The sequence below is a fragment of the Moschus berezovskii genome, chromosome 21 (genome assembly GCF_049115385.1).
Source record: "Moschus berezovskii isolate FMDL1 chromosome 21, NW_MosBer_1.0, whole genome shotgun sequence".
NCBI lineage: Eukaryota > Metazoa > Chordata > Mammalia > Artiodactyla > Moschidae > Moschus > Moschus berezovskii.
This window is the reverse complement of record NC_142480.1, coordinates 41366017-41387622: the sequence shown is the minus strand read 5'-3', so window position 1 is coordinate 41387622 and position 21606 is coordinate 41366017. Positions and strand designations below refer to the sequence as shown.

General features: G+C 43.7%; 1 protein-coding gene across 5 annotated transcripts in view; it reads right to left on the bottom strand.

Moving 5' to 3' along the window:
- TJP1 (tight junction protein 1) overlaps positions 1 to 21606 on the bottom strand; it is a 266030-nt gene that overhangs the window by 240727 nt on the left and 3697 nt on the right. For all 5 annotated transcript variants that reach the window (XM_055417981.2, XM_055417982.2, XM_055417985.2 and 2 more), the window contains exon 2: positions 12815 to 12947. In XM_055417981.2, the coding sequence (XP_055273956.2) occupies positions 12815 to 12947 (133 nt within the window). The remainder of the gene's footprint in view (positions 1 to 12814; positions 12948 to 21606) is intronic.

Sequence of the window (21606 nt, the reverse complement as noted above, 5' to 3'; positions counted from 1 at the left end):
ATTCAGCTTCAGCATCAGTCCTTCCAATGAATATTCAGGACTGATTTCCTTTAAGATGGACTGGTTGCATCTCCTTGCAGACCAAGAGACTCTTGAGAGTCTTGGACTCTCTTGGACTCTTCTCCAACACCACAGTTCAAAAGCATCAATTTTTCGGTGCTCAGCTTTCTTTATGGTCCAACTCTCACATCCATACATGACTACTGGAAAAACCATAGCTTTGACTAGATGAACCTTTATCAGCAAAGTAATGTCTCTGCTTTTTAATATGCTATCTAGGTTTGTCATAGCTTTTTTTCCATTTTAGGTAAAAAAGAATTATTTCCATAAATTTACTCATTCAGCACACATGAAAATAATCATTTTATTTCTATAATTTTTCAACCTCTTTTGCCCTGCCTGCCTGTCATCCCACTGTCCTTGGCTAACATCACCAGCAACCCCCAAATGCTCCCCTCCCTACCCTACCCGCCACCATAAGTATAGAACCTTGAGGCTGAGTTCCACTGCCCTGGGCCCTCTCATAGCCCTGGAGGAGGTGCTGTCAAGAAGATGGTACAGCTGTCAGCGTCCATGACATGGCTCTTTGTTCTGTGATTGTATAAAATGATTACACTATTTCTCTTCTCAAGATAAAAAGTAAAAAAGACAAACTCTGGTTCCCACTCCTTAAGTGACCCTCTCTGAGCACAGGCAGGTCCTTTCCCCTCCTCCACGTACCTGCAGGTCATTCACTCCTTTCTGGAAACTGTCCTCCTCAGCTAACACCCATCCACAAACGTCCTCTCCTCGCTCCCCTCCTGTGCCCCGCCCTTGACCTGGCCATGCTCTCTGGTTCACACTTTAGCCCTCTTAGTTCCCAGAAGCTTCCTCATAACAGAATCCTTTTTCCCCAATGCAATGGAGCCTGTTCTCCTGCCCTCCCGAAGTAGAATAGGTGAACATGGAGCTCCAGGCTGGCAGGGAGGGTGGGGCTCTGCAGAGCTCCAGGCTCAGAACAACCTGCGGTCCCTCACAAGGCCCTGGCAACTCCTAGCTCATCCCCATTCCCTGCTCAGCTCCCTCAACCTGGGGACACCCCCCACCTTCCCCCTTACAAAGTCAGATGCCTCCTTCAGGTCCAGTTCCAGGTCAGTTCTTGGTGATTCTCTTCTGCACCAGACAGGAATGAGCATGGCCTCTACTACTGTCCGTGGTGCGGTGATGTTGTTGACATTTCTGCCTTCTCTATGAAATCGAGACTATTTAAAGGCAGACGAGATGGTGGTGGTGGTAATGGTGTGTGTGTGTGGTGTGTGTGGTGTGTGTATGTGTGAGAGAGCGAGAGGGGGAGAGGGAGAGAAAGAGAAAGGTGTGGGAGAGAGGGGTTCCAGATGAACCGAACACAAGGCTCAGGAGTGCTCTGCTTTGGGCTACTGTCTTGCTCTGCATGAATGGAAGTGAGGCCATGGGGCGGGCAGTGACTAGAGAGCTGGAGGGTAAAGCGGCCACTGGCCTCCAGTCCTGCCCACAAAAGGAACCGGAGCCCTTGAGGGAGATGGTCAGGCAAAATCCAGGAGTGACTTTCCTGAGACTGAAATACAAACTAATGCAGAAAACTAAACTAAAGGCTTCTCCATGCTTCCCGGGTGGCGCTAGTGTAAAGAACCCGCCAATCAATGCACAAGAAAGAAGAGACAAGATTTCAATCCCTGGGTTGGGAAGATCCCCTGGAGGAGGGCATGGCAATCCATAGTATCCTTGCCTGGAGAATCCCATGGACAGAGGAGCCTGGAGGGCTATAGTCCACGGGGATGCAGAGAGTTGGACATGAATGAAGTGACTTAGCATGCACATGGTCAACTCACTAGTTGGGAATTTCTCACTGGCCAACTTCTCTGATTCTGTCTTCTACCCAGTTTGCTCAAATATATACACTGTGTTCTGCTTCCCTCCATCCAAAGGCTTCTCATTCAGTTCTTGGAAATTGTATTTTTTATATTTTTTCTTAAGACCTAAATTTCTAAAAGGATCCTGTTTTCTCCTCAGTTCTGACAAATAAAATCCTGCCTAAAACTAGAGCCAACAAACTTTATAACTAGCAGTTGTTAGTGAAAAGAAACTCTGAAGAGATAAGAGATATCAGCAAAGGTCCAAGATGGAGACAAAATTCTGAGCTCCAAAAGTAATCCAAAAGCCTGCTGGATAAAGATAGGCTGACAATATTACAAGAACAAGAGTACTTGGAGCCGCTATGTTTATTAACCATTTAGAAAGTCCTTGTAAGACTGTCTGTAAGAGTCCCTTAAAAACATCTGGACATTCACAGTTTAATGGAGAAGTGACCATGACAGACAGTGCAGCTCCTACTAACTGGTTGTCAACTGGCAACTGCATTCAGACTGGTCTATGGAAGTCATGAAGTCACATTGGCAACCTGATTCTTTTTTTTTGTTTTGTTTTCAATATTCAATTGGCTGTACTGGGTCTTAGTTATAGCATGGGGGATCTTTAGCTGGGGCATGTGGGATCTAGTTCCCTAATCAGAGATTGAACCAGGTCCCCTGCATTGGGGGCACAGAGTCTCAGCCACTGGACCACCAGGGACGTTCCAACAGCCGGACCCTTCTGTTCCCCAAGCTCAATCCTCTGACTCTGGGAAACTGCCTTGGGAGGTAATTCTGGTGGATCTCTGTACCCTCCAGCCATGTTCCTTCCCACGGAGGGCCGGGACTGGCCACAGCCCATAGTCATCCAGCGATGCGGCCACTCAGGGAGCCCGGACTAATGAGGACGGACTGTTTCTGCTCGAGCACAGAACCTGAGGTTGGTCATGAGGAAACATGGAACAGATATCGGGTGAGGATTCTTTCAAACTGCCAATAAGGAGATATGACACCCAGAAATGATCATATTTGGATGGGAGATGTGGACTGGACCGAACTGCCCTGACAGTGCTGACTTCCTGCCTTGGATATATGGGGTGCATCGTGATTAGGCAGGGAAAGGCCTAGTGTGAGGGAACTAAACCCAAAAGAGTTTAGAGGTTGTGGGACATCGTATCTACAGCTTGCTCTCAAGTGTTCAGCAAAAGACTAGCGACAAGGCATATACTGACACACACACACACACACATACACATCTCTATGCAGAGAGCAGGGCAGTGGAGCAAACACTATGAAATGTTATCAGTTGGGAAATTTGGGAGATTTGTTATGGCCGTTCTCTGTACTGTTCTTATAATTTTTCTTCAAGTTTAAAAATATTTCAAAATGACATTTTAAAATTCTTACTGTTTATTCTAGTATTTTTTTTATCTCTCCTTTCCTTACATCTGACAAAGCCCAACAGTCAAGACCCCTAGACATGCCTGCAGGCAAACAGAGTGAGGTCTGTGAACTTGCTGCAGCCACAAGGAACCCCAAACACCTCTATGGCAGGGGAGGGGGAGAGCAGCAGGGTGGGAGGTGGGGGGTGGCCAGGGTTAAGGGCTCCCAGAGCATCTGGGGAGGGACAAGGCAAGAGTGGGTCACTGCATGGTTCTGGCAAAGACCAGTCAGAATTTATAAACCAGAGGGAAGCTGGACCAGTTGGTGGTTTATCTTCAGAGCTCAGGAGAGTCTGAGGAGTGACTGTCAGACCACTTTGTCTCTGGACCTACCTGTATGGATGTTTGGGTCTGTATGGTCAGGTGTTAAGAGCCTAAACACGGTCTATGGTGGCCACCATGGTGTGGTCGAGCATAGTTTATGTTTTGCAAGTTGTGGTTTCCATTTTCATTCACAGTGCCTCCTTCTGGCCCAGCCATCAGCCAGGCCATTGATCCACCTAATGAAATCTCTTCCTTCCTTCAATAAATATTTGCCCTGAGCTCCACTAAGTCCTTAACATTATGGCAGGCATTATGAAGCTCTCTAGTTTAACAACACATGATCCACCTTTGAAACTAGTGAGGCAATGAGTAGAGATAAACGATGATACAAGAGATCCTTGCAAGGTTGTACTGTGAAAACAGAGACTTGATGGAATGAGGGAGAACCTGGGGAACACTTTGTTCTGGATAGAGACGTTAGTCCCAAGTATCACATCAGGCACAAAATCCTCTTGTATTTTAACCATGTGGTTATGTAATTTTTTCTAAAAACGTATTACATACTTTACTGTCTTAAACTGAAACATAATTTGATGACATGCTAAGCAAATTTTAGTGGTGCAAATCTAAATCACACAACATAAAATATTAATGGTCCCACTTCATACACAAATCTGAAATTACGTAAATGCTCTAAATTAAGAATGAATTTCAAGAACTGCATAACTTCAAGAATTGCATACTAGCAGGCTGACTGAAATGAAACCAGACCACTCTATCTGGAAAACAGAAACAAGCCACCTTAATTTGTGAGTGCTCTGGGACAATGGGTTAATGGCTGTATTGATGTTGTTGCTCAGTCATGTCTGACTCTTTGCAACCCCATGAACTGCAGCACACCAGGCTTCCCTGTCCTTCACCAACTCCCAGAGATTGCTCAAACTCATGTTTATTGAGTCAGTGATGCCGTCCAGCCATTTCGTTCTCTGTCATCCTCTTCTCCTCCTGCCTTCAATCTTTCCCAGCGTCAGGGTCTTTTCCAAAGAGTCAGTTCTTCGCATCAGGTGGCCAAAGGACTGGAGCTTCAGCATCAGTACTTCTAATAAGTATTCAGGATTGAGTTCCTTCAGGATTGACTGGTTTGATCTCCTTGCAATCCAAGGGACTCTCAAGAGTCTTTTCCAACACCACAGTTCAAAAGCATCAATTCTTTGGCAGTCAGCTTCCTTTATGGTCCAATTCTCACATCCATACATGATTACTGGAAAAACCATAGCTTTGACTAGACGGACCTGTGTTGGCAAAGTAATGTCTCTTCTTTTTAATATGCTGTCTAGGTTTGTCATAGGTTTTCTCCCAAGGAGCAAGCGTCTTTTAATTTCATGGCTCCAGTCACCATCTGCAGTGATTTTGAAGCCCAAGAAAATAAAGTCTGTCACTGTTTCCATTGTTTCCCCATCTATTTGCCATGAAGTGATGAGACCGGATGCCATGATCTTAGTTTTTTGAATGTTGAGTTTTAAGCCGGCTTTTTCACTCTCCTCTTTCACCTTCATCAAGAGTCTCTTTAGTTCCTCCTCACTTTTTCTCATAAGGGTGGTGTCACCGCATATCTGAGGTTATTGATATTTCTCCTGGCAATCTTGATTCCAGCTTGAGCTTCACTCATTCTCACATTTTGCATGATGTACTCTGCATATAAGTTAAACAAGCAGGGTGATAATATACAGCTTTGACGTACTGCTTTCTCAATTTAGAACCGGTTCCTTGTTTCACGTCTGATTCTAACTATTGCTTCTTGACCTGCACATAGGTTTCTCAGGAGGCAAGTAGGCAGTCTGGTATTCCCATCTCTTTAAGAATTCTCCACAGTTTGTTGTGATCCATACAGTCAAAAGGTTTAGCGTAGTCAATGAAGCAGATATATTTCTGGAACTCTCTTGCTTTTTCTATGATCCAACCGATGTTGGCAATTTGATCTCTGGTTCCTCTGCCTTTTCTAAATCCAGCTTGAACATCTGGAAGTTCTTGGTTCACGTACTGTTGAAGCTTAGCTTGGTGAATTTTGAGCATTACTTTGCTAGCATGTGAAATAAATGCAATTGTGTGGTAGTTTGAACACTCTTTGGCATTGCCCTTCTTTGGGATTAGAATGAAAACTGACCTTTTCCAGTCCTGTGGCCAATGCTGAGTTTTCCAAATTCGCTGGCATTTTGAGTGCAGCACTTTCACAGCATCATCTTTTAGGATTTGAAAAAGCTCAGCTGGAATTCCATCATCTTCACTAGCTTTGTCCGTAGTGATGCTTCCTAAGGCCCAATTGACTTTGTACTCCAGGATGTCTGGCTCTAGGTGAATGATCACACCATAGTGGTTATCTGGGTCATGAAGATCTTTTTTGTATAGTTTTTCTGTGTATTCTTGCCACCTCTTCTTAGTATCTTCTGCTTTTGTTAGGTCCATACCGTTTCTATCCTTTTTGTGCCCATTTTTGCATGAAATGTTCCCTTTGTATCTAATTTTCTTGAAGAGATCTCTAGTCTTTCCCATTCTATTGTTTTCCTCTATTTCTTTGCAGTGATTCACTTAGGAAGGCTTTCTTATCTCCCTTGCTATTCTTTGGAATTCTGTATTCAGATGGGTGTATCTTTCCTTTCCTCCTTTGTGTTTCGTGTCTCTTCTTTTTTCAGCTACTTGTAAGGCCTCCTCAGACAGCCAGTTTGCCTTTTGCAATTTTGGGGGAGATGGTTTTGATCACTACCTCCTGTACAATATCATGAACCATATAGGTCTTGATTATGCTTCTTCTGGGACATCACACTGATGCCAGGGCACACATACCTTTCACGGAACACCAGATCCATCGTAACTTAACCCCTTCAGATTTGGCTTTAATTAAGCATTAACTGTCTGGTTTGTACAGTGGTGAGCTCCAGACCTGCAAGGGTATGTAAGTGGACACTGCCAGTTACTGAAACAATACCCACTTCCTCCTTCTTCCTTACCAGCAGAACCTTACTTTATCCCCTGTAGCCCTGTGCTACCAATACTTCCCATTTCTTATCCTTCCTCAGAACTGGGGAGGACAACGTGACACAGTTCCTCCCAAATAGATATAGGAGGACATCCCTAAGCAAACATGATCTCCTCTGAAATAACTGGACAAAGCTTCCTGGGGACAAAGTCTGCCCCTTTAGGCTGGCTCGTGCTTCTCAGTGGAAACACAAGATATGAGGGCAGTCCTGCAGCAGCCATGCAGAGGCCACAGGAGACAGGCCTAAGGACCCAGGCCTACAGACTGAGGGGGCCTGTACAGGTGGAGAGAGCTGGTTCTCATCACAGCAGAGGGCTGGTGGGCCCATGACTGCCTACCCCAGAAGCCTACTGAGAAAAATCCTTGGCAGCTGATTTTATTACTATTATAAATAACATTAATAAATGACTGTAATTCAATCACCCAACTCTTACATACTTATAGTTATTGTTTGTTTATATATATATATATATTTTTGGCACTTCTTTGGTCAAAGAGCCCAAGCTAAGCAAATCAATACACATCATTCGCCAAATCCTGGTCCAGGAAAAGGCCTGATCAGAGAAATGGGAAGCGGTAAAGGGAGCTCCAGGGGAGGGTTTCCATGCTTGTAGGAGAGATTCCCCTCCTTCCGGACTTCATCCATGTGGATATGAGGCCTGTGCCACACTCATCATGTGACAATCCTACTGATGAAGTCCACTGGATTCAGTGAGTCCTGAAGATCACCCCACTAGATTCTGCACCTCTAGGAATGTGACCCTAGATAAACATCCTGAAAATTCAGGCCAATATGAGTCAGTGTTTAACATGCAATCAGGAACTTTTTCACTGCCTCAAAATGTGAAGGGCGTGGAAATTTTGAGAACAGAAGCTGCCATAAGCATCTCTTCCACCATCACCACCACCACCATCTGTACCACCACCGTCTGTACCACCACCATCACCTCCCTCACAGTTACTGCCACCACCATTATTACCACCATCACCTCCATCACCTCTATCATCACACCTCCATTCCACCGCCACAACAACTATCGCACCACCACCACCACAATCATCACCATCACCACCTCCATCACCATAACACCACCTCCACCGCCATCACCAGTCCCATCACCACCATTTCTACCATCGCTATCACCACCACAATCACCACTACCAGCTCCATCACCATTACCACCATCACTTCCATCACCACCACCACTACCACCTCACTTACCTCCACTAACCATCACCACATCCATCAGCACTTCTACCACCACCTCCACCACCTCTACCACCACCAGCACCTCCACTATCACTACCATCACCGCCACACCATGACCATCACCACCGTTACCATCGCCTCTGCCACCACCACCACCATCACTTCCCCTCCACTATCACTAACACTACTCCACCATCTTAATCACCATGACCCTCACCACCACCTCCACCTCCAACACTGACCTCCTCTACCTCCATCAGTACCGCCACATCTATTCTGGTTATTCAAAAAAAGTTCCCCTTATTGCTTCATGCTCAGGCATATTCCCCGCAACAGGAGTCAATATATGAAGCTGCTTCCTTTTCCTGTATGTCGAATGAGTGACATTATTTCCCATGTCCTTTTGCTCCTCAGCCTCACCACTTTAACATTTAGTGGTCTCTCAGCTTTCCTCTACTCAGCTACCATAGCTACTGAAGCAAAGAGTTCACCAACACAATCAACCAGCAAACACTGAATGAGCACAGACCTGTCATGCTCAGCGTCTGGGGAATACAAAAGACACGCTCCCTGCCTCTGCAAAGCTGAAGCACATCATCAGTGGGGAGCAGACCATGCACTGAGCACCAAGGATGCAGTGAGGAGATGTGTGGATGGCCTGGGGCCAGCACCCCAAGCTACACAGAGATACCCAAAGAGAACAGAAAGATGCCACGTCATTAGAGCTCAGGGTGAGAGGAGCGCAGAGGACCCGCGAGGCTCGCTGCTGTTTCTTCCACACGCTCCTCGGATGAGGCAGGTGTGGGGTCAGCAGGGAGCAGGGAGCAGCGGACTCCTCCCACCAAACCAGGAAGCAGGGTTAGCTGGTGTTCAGTGGCCCCTGCATCTTCTCCCTCCACAGACTCTGCACCTTAATTGCCAGCTTGTCATTCATGTGTCAGGCACCAGTAAAGCAAACCTGACATATGGTCAAGGTCAAAGGGACATTTAGTTTTAAATCAGGCCTCAGCATCCTGCACATCTCACAGGAGGAGGTCATGGGGAAGGGAAGAAGGAGAAAATTTCGTCATTGAAATTCTCACAGGGGTACATAGATCCTCCAACAGCCTACACAGACACCCCTTTACTAGGAGAAAATGTTTCTTTTCAAACGTGAAAACTGCTGATCATTACAAAACCAGAGAACTATTATTCATGCAGCAATGAAATGTGACTTACTGGCCCCAAAATAATATCTTCACATATTTTCCTGCTTCAGGACAAATACTCCTGGAAGGGTTTGAAACATGTATCATTTTGCCTAAGGGTTCTCAGTGATGACTGAATCCTTCTTTCACTCAAGGCTAAGTGAACAGAGACATATGTTTTTAATTAGTTCACTGTTTCCATTTATTATGCAGAGTTTTTGTAGTATTTCTCTGTTGGAAGAAAGAGAAACTAGCAGTCAAGGTTTACACCCACAAAGCAGGAAATAAATTCCTTAAGTTCACGTTCAGAACAGCTTCCCAAATGGAAGGAGTCCCACCCAGCTGGCTCCTATTTTAGGGGGGGTGGAATAATTAAGAAAAGCCATCAAATTCCAAGCAGTCTGTTGAATATTTAAAGTATCACTTAAGATTCTTTGACAATATACTTCAGGATCTGAGAGGGAGGAAGGGACAGAAGTGAAAATGCAACCCGATGGCTCTAAAGTTGATGGCAAGGACACTACAGTGATATGGAAGAGCTAAGAACAGAAACACCATTAGCTAGATCTCAAGACTTTTCTTCTTCATATGGATTATCAATACATCACTCCATCACCCCAAGGGAGAAAAGGAACTTGTCACATCATTTATATAGCATTTTACACATGAAAGTGTCGAAGAATGGCTCAGGTTTTCTAGGTGTAACACATCTTCATAACAGACTCGTCCATTCCAGGCCTCGCCTGAAAAAACTGTACCAACATCCCTGGGAGTTGTCTGAGGACCTCGGCAGACTGGATGGATTCCAGTCCCCTCAGCAAAATGCGATGTCAATCAGTGATGCTGCAGGGTTTACCAAATGAACTGGAAAGACCACCTCATTAAATCCCCATAGAGAAAGCTGAAACAATCACTTCTCCCCAGGGGTGAAACGGCATTGCTCTGACGCCAGAACCAAAGCCAATGGTCTCAGTTGGAACTTGAGGTCTCCTGGCCAGAAATCAGGAGCTTGACACCATGGCAAGTGGACCTGCTGCTCCACTTGCCAAGTTCTTCCAAAATCAATAAAGATTGCATTTTTTCTCAGGCAAAGTTAAAAGCAAAGTGTAAAAATCCTACATGCTCCTCTGCTGGTCACACAAATTTGATATATATCCACATGAACGAAGTTTTAGTTCATGACCAATGAACTAAGTTTTAATCTTTCAGTTGTAAGGCTCTCTGTTTACTGTGGCAGACAAAGGAAGCCATAGAGTTAATAAGAATTTTTACAATTTAAAAATCAGCATATAGTATGACAAATTTTCCAGTCTGCTTGAACTAGAAGAACATCTCTAAAGAGTCCTGCAATGGCTGAGCTATTTCCTGACAAGAGTGAGGGTGTGTGATCCTGTCCCATTGGAAGTCATTACGGACCCTTTCCCAAGGAGCATCTGCCTGTTAAGACTTTGTGGCAAAGGTTTTAAAATCTGATTCTCCACAATTATATGGTAGAGCCAACTGCATTAGAGAATCAAATCTAAATACCTTTTGCCTCCCATGAAATCCTTTTCTAAACTGTTTTTTAAAAGTGTAACACTCCTTTAAAAAAAAAGATAAAATTTGCAAGTGGGGGGAAAAAGTCCTTTTTCAGCCCCAGGCCAATGTCCTTATGTCTTCTGGATACTACAGTATTATCTGACTGCAGCTTGTGGTAGAAAGTGGGATTAGCCAAGCTGGGAGAGTGTTCTTTCTATTATTTTATTGTTCAGAAAATCATCAGTTCATTGCTTTGCTAAAAATGTTACACATTCATTGTAAAAATTTCTGACAATCTAAAAATGTTAAACAACAAAATATGAAATTGCTGCCCCACCAACTGTAACTGCAAAAACCTGGGACAGAAAATAAAATCAAATTGCAAAAAATGCAAACTGATTGTGGTAATTACATTTCATTAATACATTCCCATCACTGATAAGTTGATGAACTGTCAGAACGTGGCCTTTCAATGCACTCTGCAGAAAGTAGAATATCAAAGTCAGAGCCAGCACAGTGTGTGCAGCCGAGTACATCCCATACCAGCACCCACGGCTCCTCCCCAGAATCCACTTTCCTGAACTCAGCTGTAACTCTCCTTGAACCTCAATGTCAGAATCTTTCCCCAGAGAGATGCTAAAACGTTTCACTTTTGAGATAAAGTCAAACAGGAAAGATCATCACAAAGAAATAAACTAAGTCTGCACCTGGCCAGTGCTATTTTGCTCATACTTGGACTATAAACTAACTTCAGCCAAATCAGCTCTTTCATACACAGAATGAGACAGGAAATCTACCATTAATAATTTGTAAACATGATCATGACAATAAAAAGATAACTCTATTCACCAACTTTTCCTCATAGATGAAATAATCTATTATCTGAGAAACTGAAGGTAACCTTATAAGAAGTTAAGCTTTTCTCCTATCACATTCCAGAAAAATTTTAACATCTTTCCCACCCACAAAAAATTGTTTAAGCAAGTAAGCATACTTTATGACATGCCAAATTAATCAGTTAGCTGATTATGCTTCAGTAATGATAATAATGATAACATTTAACATCATATAAAATAATGTGATGGAATTTCAACTCTCGTTTGTATATTATTCTCAAATTTGAATTAACAAATAATTAAAATTTGTTTCTCAGTTCGCTTTATTTTAGACAGACTTCTATTTTCCTCTGTCACTCTGGTAGGTCTATTCAGCAAGAATTTACCTTTTTTTTTTTACCTTTTTCAGTTATTGTTTGAACATCTGATAGGTCACATTTCACCTTCTTAAGTCTGATATGGTCAAGCATACTTTTAAGTAAAATAGTTGGGTAAAATTATTTTAATGAAGATGTTGGAAAAGGAAGGAAAAAACCCCCAAAACATCCACTATTACTAAAACTTTTGTTTTCATCGATTATAGGTAAAAGATGCTGCAGTTGTGTCTGCAAAAAAGACAGGCTTTACTTCTATACTTTCTAACTGCCTTTTGAAACAATAATGGTCAGTGGTATTTTCATAATTCTGAATTTCTCAGAGCTCAAAAAGGGGAGAAATTAACTTATCTAGTCTAAGCATCCCAAACATCCATTAATTTGCCAATGAATCCTACAGCACATACATATGAAAAAAATCTTCTCACATTTGGTTTTCTTACAGAGAAAACCCTAGTGTTTCCTTTATGGTATTAAGCAGCTCTTCTAGACCAGGACAACACAATTAACAGGAAAGAACAATGGGGCCTGAAGGCGGCGGTGTTCTCTAAAGACATCACGAATTTATCATATGCCTTGTGAAAACCTGTTACCTGGCCTGGTGAAAAAAGACCACTAATATTAACCACCAAGTACAAAAAGAAAACACCACGTTTAACTGAACCAGGATCTGTCCTAATATAATAATATGAGGGCACCTCTATTTTCCAGAACTCCCAGGAAGCTGGGTGTTTGGGGTTCATCAAATACTTAGGTCTGTACCTACATTAACATGTGGATTTGTGATCTTCCAAGAAATTTACTTCATCCACTGACCTTAACTCAGTTTTTATTGTAGAGTTCAGGAAACACATCTCTATCTTGGTCTGTGAACCAGAATCACCATTATGAACCACTTATCATAAATGTATTTATGGGTACTGGTTAAGAAAGTTACACCAGTTGGTAACCTGTTGGTTAAATCAGTTTTTACTGAAAAATGCTTAACACAAAAATAAGCCTGTTGCCTTTTAATGAAAATTTTTTTAAATCAATTTTTTCATATGCTTTGAAAAGGAAGAAAAGTCTTAAACCATCCACTCACAGTCAGTTCACAGAAATCGATGCTATCGAGGCTCTTGCTTCTGTGCAGTCTCCCTTTAATTCGTCTTAAAGAAGGCTTTCCTTGGCTGACACTAGAAGTAGCACCACTGGGGTTTTCAGAGGACGGCGTTACCCTGCAAGAAGAGGAAAACACTTAAGACGACAGGCTCGCAGATGAGCACATATCTCAGTACGAGGCAGACGTTTACTCGAGAACAGCTGTGGAAAAGTCATCCTTTTCCAGCTAGAGAGCTAAGAACCACAGTGGAGCTGCCTTCTATCAGGCACCTTTCTAGATATTTCTCAGCAGCTTGTAAGTTTAGAGATCTCTAGTGACAGTTCAAATATTACAACATAGGATCCACTGAGAGTCAGCTCTGTGACCATCAGAGAAGCAATCAAGACTGGACTGAAGTTTCCTAGGTGACTGAGAAGCACTGTTCGCTGGGGTAGTTATTCATCAAGTGCTCAGCTGGGCGCCTGGCACACCAGTGCACCAGCCATCATGTGCACCAACACAGACACTGTTCAGGAGGCTTTTGTTAAGCGTGAAAATAGCCTTTAAAAATCTAACCATGACAGCAGACACTTAATTCAGTTTTACTATGGAACTAAGAAAATACAGATAAGAAGAAACGGAACATGAACTAAACCATCTACAGAACACACACTGGGCTACGCGTTCACACATACAAACACACACTCCAGACTGCCATGTGTTCTCCCATGTCCGTGCCACTGCTGGTGGCAGTCCTAAACAAGATGCCGTGGGAATCTGGGAGGAAACTGCTCAGTGGATTATGGTCTTAGCGATGATAAAGATTACAAAGTAATGAGACTGATTTGTAAGTGTGGTCTGGGAAAAACAGCATTTTTATCTTATGCTCAGAGGTTCTACTTGTAATACATCTTATGTTCATGAATTTATCAACCTTCACACCATATTTAACTTTTGATATTTAAAATGTTGTTTTCTGGGACTTCTCTGGCAGCTCAGCCTTTATGACTCCATGCTTCCACTGGAGAGTCCATGAGGTCAATCCCTGGTTGGGGAACTAAGATCCCATAGGCCTCTCGGCCCAAAAATCAAAACACAAAATATAAACAATATTGTAACAAATTCAATAAAGACTAAAAACGGTCCAAATAAAAAAATCTTTAAAAAAAAATAAAATGTTTTCTGAAAAGGATAAAGCTATGTCTGCTACTGCTTGAAAAGGACACAAGGATGACTACTAGCAAAATAAACTGAACTTAATAAAAACAAGATAGGAGTAAATACCATAAAAGAGACTTGTTTAGGTACACCTACAGTGGGCTGGAGGAAGGATAAGCTGAAATCAAGATTGCTGGGAGAAATATCAATAACCTCAGATACGCAGATGACACCACCCTTATGGCAGAAAGTGAAGAGGAACTAAAGAACCTCTTGATGAAAGTGAAGAGGAGAGTGAAAAAGATGGCTTAAAGCTCAACATTCAGAAAACTAAGATCATGGCATCCGGTCCCATCACTTCATAGCATATAGATGGGGAAACAGTGGAAACAGTGTCAGACTTTATTTTTTTGGACTCCAAAATTACTGCGGATGCTGATTGCAGCCATGAAATTAAAAGACACTTACTCCTTGGAAGGAAATTTATGACCAACCTTGATAGTATATTAAAAAGCAGAGACATTACTTTGTCAACAAAGGTCCATCTAGTCAAGGCTATGGTTTTTCCAGTGGTCATGTATGGATGTGAGAGTTGGACGGTGAAGAAAGCTGAGCAATGAGGAATTGATACTTTTGAACTGTGGTACTGGAGAAGACTCTTGAGAGTCCCTTGGACTGCAAGGAGATCCAACCAGTCCATCCTAAAGGAGATCAGTCCTGGGTGTTCATTGGAGGGTCTGATGTTGAAGCCGAAACTCCAATACTTTGGCCACCTGATGTGAAGAGCTGACTTATTTGAAAAGACCCTGATGCTGGGAAAGATTGAGGGCAGGAGGAGAAGGGGATGACAGAAGATGAGATGGTTGGATGGCATCACCGACACAATGGACATGGGTTTGGGTGGACTCCGGGAGTTGGTGATGGACAGGGAGGCCTGGCGTGCTGCGGTTCATGGGGTCGCAGAGTCAGACACCACTGAGCAACTGAATGGAACTGAATGGTTTAAAATAAAAGTACTCTGTCCACACAGTTAGAATATTTGAACACTACAGAAAGACACAAAAATGACAAATAAAAGCCTGGTCCTTCCCTAGAGGTCCAGCAGTTAGGACTCCAAGCTTCTACTGCGGGGGTGCGAGTTCAATCCCTGGTTGGGGAACTAAGATCCAGTATCCAGCATGGAGAGGCACAGATGAAAAAAAGAAAAAAAAAAAAAAACACAGGCCTCCCTTATCACCCTCATGCCAAATCTCCACCCTTTTACTTAAGGACAATCATTACCAACAGTTTTCTGGAAAACCTCTCAAATGATCACATTTATCTATGTACATTTTAACCTCCTTTTGAAAATTTTAAGGAACCAAATTGTTTATATTGCCCTGTATCTTATATTTTTCATTTAACTATCTATCTTGACACTCTTCCCATAATAACCCATACAGATCTATTTCATTCCTTTTTAATGGTTAACGACAGCATTATCATTGCTGTTTAGCCACTAAGTTGTGTCCAACTCCTTGTAACCCCATGGACTGTAGCCCACCAGGCTCCTCTGTCCATGGGGATTCTCCAGGGAAGAATACCGAAGTGGGTTGCCATTTCTTCATCCTGGGGATCTTCCCAATCCAGGGACCAAACCTGAGTCTCCTGCATTGCGGGCAGATTCTTTACCACTGAGCTATGAGGGAAGCCCCACTTCATAGTAAAGGTGTACCATATTTATTTAAACATTCCCCTGTGATGGGCATTCAGTTTAGGTTTCAAATGTTTGCTCCAAAAGAGAAGAAAAAAGAAGCTCCAATTAAGCGATTGAAAGTGAAGTTGCTCAGACGTGTCCGACTCTTTGTGACCCCACGGACTACAGCCTACCAGGCTCCTCCATCCATGGGATTCTCCAGGCATGAGTACTGGAGTAGGTTGCCATTTCCTTCTCCAGGGGATCTTCCCATCCCAGGAATTGAAGCCGGGTCTTCTGCATTGTAGGCGGACGCTTTACCATCTGAGCCACCAGGGAAGTGGCTGCTGCTGCTGCTGCTAAGTCACTTCAGTCGTGTCCGACTCTGTGGGACCCCATAGACGGAAGCCCACCAGGCTCCCCCGTCCCTGGGATTCTCCAGGCAAGAACACTGGAGTGGGTTGCCATTTCCTTCTCCAATGTGTGAAAGTGAAAAGTGAAAGTGAAGTCGCTCAGTCGTGTCCGACCCTTAGTGACCCCACGGACTGCAGCCTACCAGGCTCCTCCATCCATGGGATTTTCTAGGCAATAGTACTGGAGTGGCTTGCCATTGCCTTCTCCGAGGGAAGTACTATCAAACCAAAAAGCAATAGTTTTAGGAGCTCCTAACTTCTTTCTCCTCATCCCTTTTGTGACTCTTCAGCTTACTCCTCCAGATTTCTAATTTGCTTTTCAGTTCTGTCAATTTGTCCATTCTTTCACTTCAATGAGTAAATTTTACATTTCCAGTGTCCAATATGTTTTTATTAACAGAATTCACTCCTGTATCTTTCTGAAAAACATGTGGATCCAATGTTTTCCTTTCCTTCAGAGACTAGTTTCTCTGCCTGTTGAAGATGCTAAGTGAGTCTGTAAAGACTGGCTTTTCCCAGCTGCTGTGTTATCTGTAGAGATAGATGTGAGTCTACATCTGTCTCCACTGGAGAACTTCTGTATCCCCACAGGAGTGCTTACCAGGCCTGCCCTCAGCAGCTTTGGCAGACAGGACACACTGCCAGAAGGCGTGTGAGGCAGTGTCTCTTCTGGGTCAGGGCACGCAGTGGCCATCTCAGGTCCAGCCCTGTCTCTCTGGCCCGTGCCCACAGTACCGCCACAGTGAGGAAGCAACATGGCTGTCCCCTCGGCATCACATCTCAATGAGGACAAGCGGTCGTATCCGATGAACTCCCCCAACGCCCTCAGCTCCTTCCAGTCCTTGAAGCTGCCTTAAGCCGTCCACCCTTAACTTCACAGGAATCTTCTGCACATTTTCTGGACAGTGGTTTCAGCGAGGCGTTTTCATGCTATAGAACTACCCCTATCTACTAACTGCTTCTCAGTTGTTGCTGTTCAGTTGTGAAGTCATGTACAACTCTTTGCAACCCTCAGGACTGCAGCACACCATGCTCCTCTGTCCTTCACTATCTCCCAGAGTTTGCTCAAATTCATATCCATTGAGTTGGTGATGTTACCCAACCATCTCATCCTCTGTCGCCCCCTTCTGCCCTCAATCTTTCCCAGCCTCAGGGTCTTTTCCAGTAAGTCAGCTCTTCCCATCAAGTGGCTAAACTATTGGAGCTTCAGCTACTTCTCTACTTCTCAGAGATCCCTCAAAAATGTTAGTCCATTGATGGTATTCTTCATTGTTAACCTAGACTGTTATTATTAACGCTACAGCTTTTTTCATTTATATTTTTGTTATTTCATTGGGTTCCAATGAGGACACCTTTCAAGTCACCTCCCAGAGTAAAATCCTACTGATGTCCTTTTCACGATTCTCAATACAAAGAGCAGTACCTTGTACAGTTTTGTTCTCCTTTCTGTAGGGAAGAGCTTCCATGAACACAGTGAAGAACTGTGCTCTAGAAGAGGGCATATGGTAAAAAGAAACCGAATGGCACAATACAAGTCTTAGGGTGTGGAGAAAAGGGAACCCTCTTGCACCGTTGGTGAAAAAGTAAATTGGTATAGCTGCTATGGAGAACAGCATAGAGGTTTCTTAGAAAACTAAAAACAGAGCTACCATATGATTCAGCAATACCTCTCCTAGACATATACCCTGAGAAAAATCATACTTCAAAAAGGCACATGTACCCCAATGTCCACTGCAGCACTGTATACAACAGCCAGGACATGGAAGCAACCTAAATGTCCACCAATAGAGGAATGGATAAAGAAGATGTGGTACCTATATACAATGGAATATTGCTCACCCATAAAAAGGAACGGAATTGAGTCATTTGTAGTGATGTGGATGAACCTAGAATTTGTCATACCAAGTGAAGTCAGAAAGAGAAAAACAAGTAATATATTAGTGCATATGTATGGAATCTGGAATAATGGTACTGACAAATCTATCTGCAGGGCAGGGACAGAGACACAGATATAAAGAATGAACTTGTAGACACAGCAGGGGAAAGGGAGGGTGGGACAACTTAAGAGGGTAGCAGTGACATAGCTATACTGCTGCTGCTGCTGCTGCTAAGTCACTTCAGTCGTGTCCGACTCTGTGTGACCCCATAGACGGCAGCCCACCAGGCTCCCCCGTCCCTGGGATTCTCCAGGCAAGAACACTGGAGTGGGTTGCCATTTCCTTCTCCAATGTGTGAAAGCGAAAAGTGAAAGTGAAGTCGCTCAGTCATGTCTGACTTGTAGCGACCCCATGGACTGCAGCCTACCAGGCTCCTCCGTCCATGGGATTTTCTAGGCAAGAGTACTGCAGCTAGTGGGAAAGGGCTGTACAGTGAAAGGAGCTCAGCTCAGCGTTCTGTGATGACCAAGAGGAATGTGATGGGGGGGTGGGAGGTCCAAGATGGAGGGGATATAGCTGATCCACTGTGTTGTACAGCAGAAACCAACACAAAATTCTAAAGCAATTATATTGCAATTAAAAGAAATATATATACAATTAAAAGAAATATATATACAAGTCTTGAATTCTCTTTATTTCCTCTCTCTCACTTCACATTGACAGTCCTGGTTAGGCGGTATGATGATATTAGAAATTAATACAAATGAAATATAAACTTTTTTGACAGAAGAATATTTTCAAAAGTTTTTCTTCATCTGACCTAGAGATGCATCACCAATTTCCTTTTTTCCAAACTAAAAGCCTAAAACCTAAAGTTTTCAGTAAGAATTTATGTCTACCAAATTTTGAAAATGACTAAAAGCCAAAAAATGTATCAGGATCACAATAAAAATCTTCAATAACCAGGAAGGCAGAGCTGGCATCCACCAGGCGAATACTGGGTTGGGCAGAACCCACCTACCCACACATTCAGCAGGAGGAAGGAGGGGGTCTTATCCCAGGACTGAACCAGCTCCTGGGGAGAAATCTCAGTGACTTCACAGCTCAGACCAGATCTTTGTGAAGCTAAGAGACCAACTGTTAACAAGCACATGGTTCAGTCATGGCCCCCCTTTCCCTGGTGGGAGATAAAGAAAAGAAATAAACAGGTCCAGATAAATATGTAGAATATTTATACTCATATTTAAGTAGGAGGAGTCTTGAGATATAAGATAATTTAAGATGTTGCTTCTCTTTAACGTTTTTTGAGCATTAATTCCAGATACAGTCATGTATAGACGTGAGAGTTGGACCATAAAAAAGGCTGAGCACCGAAGACAATGCTTTTGAACTGTGGTGCTAGAAAAGACTCTTGAGAATCCCTTGGACAGCAAGGAGATCAAACCAGTCAATCCTAGAGGAAATCAACCCTGAATACTCATTGGGAGGACTGATGCTGAAGCTGAAGCTCCAATACTTTGGCCACCTGATGGGAAGAGCTGATTCATTGGAAAAGACCCTGTTGCAGGGAAAGATTGAGGGCAGAAGGAGAAGGAGACAACAGAGGATGAGATGGCTGGATGGCATCACCAACTCAAAGGATGTGCGTTTGAGCAAACTCCAGGAGTTACTGAAGGACAGGGAAGCCTGAAGTCTGTAGTCCACGGGGTTGTAATGAGTTGGACATGACTTAGCAACTGAACAACAAACAACAATATTTGTGGAAATATGTGTGTCTGATAGTTCTGTGCTGGACACACAAACACGCACAAGAACACTGAGGTACATCCACAGCTCAGGAGAGAAGCCCTGTCCACGGTGCTCCTGATGTGGAGAAGATAGCATCTCTGTCGCCCAAGGTACCCCTCTCGCCCAGCCTGACCTGAATGCCTCAGACTCTGGAGATGACTCCCTGAATATCAGGAGCATGGCCTCTGATGACGGGGAAGTAAAGTCAGGAACTGAGCTGTAAGCACCCTTCAACGTTGCAGTGCTTTCCCTTCAACTCTGGAAAAATCAACACTTGGCTTAAAAGGAAGTTTTTCTTTTCCTAATTCTTAATTATACTGAATCATTCCTAGAGGGCAATTGGGGAGAAAATGCCTGCCTCTCACCATTCCCTTCATAACTTCTCTAACGGGGTCATGTTTTTATTTGGCTGATAGGCTTAAAAGGCAGAAACCCCGGGTCCACCCTCTCATTTTGTTATAACAGGAGATCTGGCTCACGACCACTTCTGACCACAGTTCACTTATGACAAATAATTCCCAAGCTCATCTGCCGCTCCCACTGTTCACTTCCAGTGGAAAAGAACTCAACAATAACACAGAATTGGGCAAAAACAATCGAGATGGTAAAAACAAAGCAGTTCCATCAGGACAAAACTAACAATGCTTTTACAATATACTAATTCTAAAAGGTCAGCAACTGATGGCTTCAACCAAGTCAAGCTAATACAGATGAGTTAACAAGGCACCCTTCCCCGAATGTGGGTGTGAGAACAGGATCCTTGAGACACTGCCAAGCACAGCAGGCAGCTGACTTCAGAAGGACACTGAGTACTGTGGAAGGGTTCTTCGCTAAATGCTAGCAAAATGCTAGTTTTTGTTTATGAGCATCAGACTTCAGAAATCTTACTTACTCACTAAATTGCTGTTGCCACTCAGCTGCTGTCATGTCCAACTCTTTGGGACCCCAGACTGCAGCATGCCAGGATCCTTCATCTTTCATGGAGGATCACTCCTCCTCCTATCTCCTGGAGTTTGCTCAAACTCATGCCCATTGAGTCACTGATGTTATACAACCATCTTACCCTCTGTTGCCCCCTTCTCCTCCTGCCCTCAATCTTTCCCAGCATCAAGTTTCTCAGATCACTGAAAAAGTTTGTATTAAATGGCCCTTGCTGCTGCTGCTGCTAAGTCGCTTCAGTCGTGTCCGACTCTGTGCGACCGCATAGACAGCAGCCCACCAGGCTCCCCCACCTCTGGGATTCTCCAGGCAAGAACACTGGAGTGGGTTGCCATTTCCCTCTCCAATGCATGAAAGTGAAAAGTGAAAGTGAAGTCGCTCAGTTGTGTCTGATTCTTCATGACCCCATGGACCGCAGCCTACCAGGCTCCTCTGTCCACGGGATTTTCCAGGCAAGAGTACTGGAGTGGGGTGCCATCGCCTTCTCTGAAATGGCCCTTAGTTGTACTTATAACAATAATGTGTGTCACTGCCTGTAATTTGCTCATTAAAGAAACCAAGGGGACATCCTTGATAGTCCAGTGGCTACGACTCCACACTCACAATGCAGGGGAGTGGGTTCCATCCCTGACTGGGGAATTAAAACCACAACTAAGAGTTCATGTGTTGCAACTAAGACCCACTGCAGCCAAATAAATAATTTTTTTTTTAAAAAGGAAAGAAACCAAGGGAGGACCTGGATATGGTCCTATCCCATCAGGGACTTCTGTGAGCCATGAAGAGGCCAGGGGCCACCCTGGGAGAAACAATATCATATAAGACATGTTCCTGCCCTTTGGTTCCTGTCTTCAGTCCATCTCTCTTTCCAGACCTGCATATCCTTGCTCAAACATGATTAATCCTAAGAACTGGCATAAAGCCGAGGTGTGACCTTGGACAGGCCAA